Raw genomic sequence first — 6281 nt, forward strand, 5'->3', positions numbered from 1 at the left:
CTGGAGAAGGTTTTTGACCAGGATATCCCTGTACTTGGCTGCATTCATCTTTCCCTTGATTTCAACCAGTCATCCTGTCCCTGCAGCTTAAAAACACCCCCACAGCATGATGCTGCCACCACCAAGCTATACTGTTGGGACTGTATTGGACAGGTGATGAGCAGTGCCTGGTTTTCTCCACACATACCGCTTAGAATTAAGGCTAAAAAGTTCTATATTGGTCTCATCAGACCAAAGAATCTTATTTATCACCATCTTAGAGTCCTTCAGGTGTTTTTTTTTCAGCAAACTCCATGCGGGCTTTCATGTGTCTTGCACTGAGGAGAGGCTTCCGTCGGGCCACTCTGCCATAAAGCCCCGACTGGTGGAGCGCTGCAGCGATGGTTGACTTTCTACAACTTTCTCCCATCTCCCGACTGCATCTCTGGAGCTCAGCCACAGTGATCTGTGGGTTCTTCTTTACCTCTCTCACCAAGGCTCTTCTCCCCCGATTGCTCAGTTTAGCCGGACGGCCAGCTCTAGGAAGGGTTCTGGTCGTCCCAAACGTCTTCCATTTAAGGATTAGGGAGGCCACTGTGCTCTTAACCTTAAGTGCAGCAGAAATTTTTTGTAACCTTGGCCAGATCTGTGTCTTGCCACAATTCTGTCTCTGAGCTCTTCGGGCAGTTCCTTTGACCTCATGATTCTCATTTGCTTTGACATACACTGTGAGCTGTAAGGTCTTGTATAGACAGGAGTGTGGCTTTCCTAATCAAGTCCAATCAGTATAATCAAACACAGCTAGACTCAAATGAAGGTATAGAACTATCTCAAGGATGATCAGAAGACATGGACAGCACCTGAGTTAAATATATGAGTGTCACAGCAAAGGGTCTGAATACTTAGGACCATGTGATATTTCAGTTTTTCTTTTTTAATAAATCTGCAAAAATGTCAACAATTCTGCGTTTTTCTGTCAATATGGGGTGCTGTGTGTACATTAATGAGGAAAAAAAGATGAACTATTTAGCAAATGGCTGCAATATAACAAAGAGTGTAAAATTTAAGGGGTTCTGAATACACCCCCCCCCCCCCCCCCCCCACTGTAACTATGAAAATTAAACTTTACTGGAAACTGCTACATTAAAGGCCAAATGACACGTTTGTGTTGTGGTGATACTTGTTGGTGCAACCTGGTACCATTTAATTTAAATCATTTTCCTACACACCTGCATTGTAACAAAGAACAAGGCATAGTAATGCTTTGACATACATTACGAAAAAAAGGGTCATATCCAAAAGTGGATATGCGGGGGTACTTTGGCAGTGAATTCAAAATAAATGAGCTGTCTTACTACAATGGATAGTAAGTTCATTATCGCATGGTGTATGTAATGTACATAGCCCCTTGTTTTTTGGGGGTTTTTTTGGTTACTGTATACTGAACAAAAATAGCAGCACATCACAAAATGCTTCCTATAGCAGTTTCCAATATTTTTTTTTTCTAATTACACTGCAGTACAAAATAGTGAATATTTCCCTCCAAACATAGGCATGTGACTGGGGAATCTCTGTCCTCAGTCCCTTTCTCTGCTATTTTACCAAAGTCCCTCAATGGAACTCCTAAAAAAAAAAAAAAAAAAAAAAATGTAAATAAATAAATATTGTAAAAAAAAAATAATTAAAAAAAAATTAAAATTGTAAAACATAATAACAAAATGAAATAATAAAAACAAAAAACTACTGACACAAATGTTATCCCCTACTGACACTGTCTACTGCACATGTGTGTTTGAGTTTTGGGGTGCACACACCTATGTCTCCAAAACTGGGACCTTGGAAATGGTCAGCTAATCATCAATATATTTTTGTTTTTATAGGTGTAACAGTGTATTCCGTAGGCGTAGCTTGGGCACCTCTCGACGACCTGAAGGACATGGCATCCGAACCCAAAAACTCTCACACCTTCTTCAGCAGAGAATTCCCAGGGCTGGAGCAAATTGTTCCTAGCATAATCCGTGGAATCTGCAGAGATTACCTGGATTCACAGAAGTGAGGTCATCCGACAAAACTATCCCCCAAGAGAGCACTGGCAAAGAGGTGGTTTATAAATACTGGAGAAGATGGGGGAAAAGAAGGCAAACAAGCAATATGCAGTACCTATAGACTACAGAAACGCACTGCATTTTCTTCTTTGCTAAATGTGTAGAATATAATCTTTATCTTCATCCACTTTTATGTTTGTTTTTTTTTAAGACCATTGACACCATCATTTTTATACATAAGAAAATATACAATCACAGTGAGCTCAGAATGTATTCAATTCTATTTCCCCTATTGGCAATTTAAATTACAAATTCAGATGGCCCTTGCTATGTTTTTATAATTGAGATCATTCATGGCAACTTTTTAGGTCCTCAAAAAGCTAATGATCTGTACTATTAAAGGTTGAAAAAAAACTTAGCAAGTGCACTTCTATTTTTTTTCAGTTTCCCATTGAACAAATCTATTAAAAGAAAAACCTTGTTGCATACACAGGATTGTGGATGGCTCTGCAGTTGGTCCCGTGTTTTAAAAACTTGTGCATGTAATGCTTTAAAGCTGCATACTAAAAGATGGCCATTAGGTGGCACAATTGCACAAGTAAAGCTTCACAGAACTTGGTAACCTAGACAGGTGGGCTACAAATTATATTCATAATTAACAGGCAAGAAAAAATAAAATAAAGTTTGTATTACAACTGGTATTTTGTTAAGGTTAACATCCAGTAATATGGTTGTTGATTTGTTTGTATAGTGTTGTTTTTTGTCATTCTCATAATTACATCAGTATCTACATATTGTTTTACTGTTTATGGGAAGCTGTACCTGTATAGTACATCAATTTGTGTGTGTATATATATTTATATATTTGATAACTAAAGATTGATGTAACAGACCAAAGCACACAATTTTACATCAAATAAATGCCTTGGCTTTAAATACTTTAAGTACTTTTTTTTAGGACTTTTGTTAGAACTAATTTTAAATGAAGGATGTTTAAATCAGACATTGCATGGTCAGCTACTTGTAGCTGCCCTAAAGTCTTTCAAAATTAAAAATGGAGATCTTGGCTAAAAACAGATGTCACAAAATAACTGCTGTAACCTGAAAGTAGAATTCTAGGATTCAAATAACTTTAAATAAATACAGTAAAACCTTGGATTGCGTGCATAATTCCAGAAACATGCTTGTAATCCAAAGCACTTGTATATCAAAGCGAATTTCCCCATAAGAAATAATGGAAACTCAAATGATTCATTTCACAACCATTTATTCATAGGTTCTTCAGTTTATAGTCCATATAAAAAGATTATAGCAATGTGACCAGGTCGTGTAACCATAAAATGTCCATCCATAAATGGAAGCCTCCACAAGGGGATTAGAAGCAAAATCCAGAAGAAGCTACAGAGTATAAAAGAGAAGAGATGAACTTCTAAGTGTAGCAATATGGTTACATTTAACCACTTCACATCCCACCTATTGTCAAATGACGTCCGCAGGAGGGATCTCCCATCCTGGGCGGGCATCATATGACGTCCTGGGCTTCCTGGCCGTCTAGGGGGCATGCTCCCTATCCCATATTTTGTAGATACTGTAACCTTTGCGCAAACCAATCAATATACGCTTATTGCGATTTTTTTTTTACCAGAAATATGTAGAAGAATACATATCAGCCTAAACTGAGGAAAAAATTTGTTTTTATTTTTTATAAATTGGGATATTTATTATAGCAAAAAGTAAAAAATATTTTTTTTCAAACTTGTCACATTTGTCACACTTCTTTTGTTTATAGCGCAAGAAATAAAAACCGCAGAGGTGATCAAATACCACCAAAAGAAAGCTCTATTTGTGTGAAAAAAATGCTAAAAATGTTATTTGGGTACAGTGTTGCATGACCGCGCAATTGTCATTCAAAATGCAACAGCGCTGAAAACTGAAAATTGGCCTGGGCAGGAAGGGAGTGAAAATGCCCTGTATTGAAGTGGTTAATGAGGGGACAACATTTAGCAACTCACATGGTTGATTAAAAGAGTCACATCTAAGTATGCAGGCATCCGGGGTAAAGCTGTCCACATAGACCAGCCTCCGCACCACCGGCTCTCACCGCTGTCAATCTGCAATCGTGACTAGAAAGACTACCCTGCAGTAGAACGTTCTGAAAGCGAGGCTTGAACCACTCGTGGAGCGCAAAGTGGAAGGGATGAGGTTGAAGGCGGTGAGTAGGACGGTCTATGTGGACAGCTTTACCCCAGATGCCTGCATTCTTAGATGTGCTCATTTTAATCATCAACCATGTGAGTTGCTAAATGTTGTACTTTTATTAAATGTAACCATATTGCTACACTTAGGGGCGCCTCTCTTCTCTTTTATACTTAGTTGTGACATGACACTATTTGTATATCAAGACATCGCTTGTATATCAAGTCAAAATTTATTTAAAATTGTTGCTTGTCTTGCAAAAAGCTTTAAAACCAAGTTACTCTCAAACCAAGGTTTTACTATTGTTAATTTGGGCCAAGCTGGCCCAAATTAACTATTTCCATTACTAAACAATGTGGCCGCGGTGTGTGCTGTAATATACTGTAGTAGCATTAGTTACATACAGTAAATAGTTCTTTGTTCCATTAGCAGTACAGACGATGTCTCTTCTGCAGCCAGAATCAAAGACAATCTGGTTGGCTGCTGTTCCACCATTCAGGAGAAGCGCTATATTTTTATCGACAAATACAAGGCTTCCTTTAGTTAGCTGAGGTAGAAATCGTATCATCTGCTAGCTTCTCCACCTCAGCAAACAGAGGAAGGAATCATATTATTGCAGTGGCTGTATGTGGCTGTATTGTTTAGTAAATTAAATAGTTTGTTTGGGCCATGCTGACCACTATTTAACCCCTGAAAGTCAAAGCTTCAAATTTTAATACTATAAAGAAGAAACCAACTTTGCAACCTTGGTACATGTTAGTATAACTGTACATACAGCTGGTAATCTAAATATTGAACACGTCGCCATTTTTCTAGATAAACATATTTCTAAAGGTGCTATTGACGTGAAATTTTCACCACATCGGTAACAATCCATGCAATGCATACATACAAAGAAACCAAAACAAATAAGTTCAGAAATTAAGTTATGTGTAATAAAATGGAATGACATGGAAAAAGTTTTGAACACGCTAACTTAATACTTCATACAAAATCCTTTGTTGGTAATGACAGCTTCAAGATGCCCCCTGTATGGAGAAACTAGTCGATGGGTTATTTTACCCATCATTGCAACTGCTTGTATAGATGAATTATACCTTGTTTTTTCAGGACAAATTAATTTTTTTTATTATCCAAGGAGACCTGACCCAAAATAGTAAAGTTTTTTTGAACTCTGACTGTATATTTCTTGCCATGACCATGAATCAACACCAAAGATCGACTCAAAATAAGTTTTACTACCTAAAATACTGACATTAAACCTAGATCCTACCTAAAAATGCACTGATGCTGACCATGACCTTTGACCCGGACTCCAACACTGAACCTGTCCTAGATTATTCCTGAACTAGCTTTTTTATCTTTAGTTTATTTTTACACATACTTTTTTTGTTTAAAATTTTCCCCAATGCATCTCTTTATCCATTCAAGAGGAGAAGGAGTACAGGGACGGACTGTACAGTTACTGATCACTGCCATAGCCAAACAGTGGTTATCACAATGATCATGTCATTGAGAGCTGGTCCTCACGGCTACCAATTGTTAGTTCAAGACCTTTCTTGTATTATGGACTCCAGAGAGCGAGATATAATTTTGCCCCTATACATATCACTAGTAAGACCTCATCTGGAATATGCAGTTCAGATTTGGGCACCAGTTCTCAAAAAGAATATGGGGGAACTGGAGAAAATGCAGAAAAGGGCAACCAAACTGATAAGAGGCATGGAGGAGCTCAGCTATGAGGAAAGATAAGAGGAACTGAATTTATTCTCTCTTGAGAAGAGGAGATTAAGGGGGATATGATCGACATGTACAAATACATAAGTGGTCCCTATAGTGAACTTGGTGTTAAGTTATTCACTTTAAGGTCATCACAGAGGACAAGGGGGCACTCTTTACCTCTAGAGGAAAAAAGATTTCATCTCCAAATACGGAAAGGTTTCTTCACAGTAAGAGTTGTAAAAATGTGGAATAGACTCCCTCCAGAGGTGGTTCTGGCCAGCTCAGTAGATTGCTTTAAAAAAGGCCTGGATTCTTTCCTAAATGTACATAATATAACTG

General features: G+C 37.8%; 1 protein-coding gene across 1 annotated transcript in view; it reads left to right on the forward strand.

The window, feature by feature from the left end:
* The window catches only part of COCH (cochlin), a 123677-nt gene extending 120715 nt beyond the window's left edge, over positions 1–2962 (forward strand). Inside the window, exon 12 of the mRNA XM_073610026.1 lies at positions 1860–2962. Coding sequence (XP_073466127.1) covers positions 1860–2035 — 176 coding nt within the window. The 3' untranslated portion in view covers positions 2036–2962. The remainder of the gene's footprint in view (positions 1–1859) is intronic.
* The last annotated feature ends 3319 nt before the right edge of the window (positions 2963–6281 follow it).

Source organism: Aquarana catesbeiana, linkage group LG13 (assembly GCF_042186555.1).
Source record: "Aquarana catesbeiana isolate 2022-GZ linkage group LG13, ASM4218655v1, whole genome shotgun sequence".
Classification (NCBI taxonomy): Eukaryota; Metazoa; Chordata; class Amphibia; order Anura; family Ranidae; genus Aquarana; species Aquarana catesbeiana.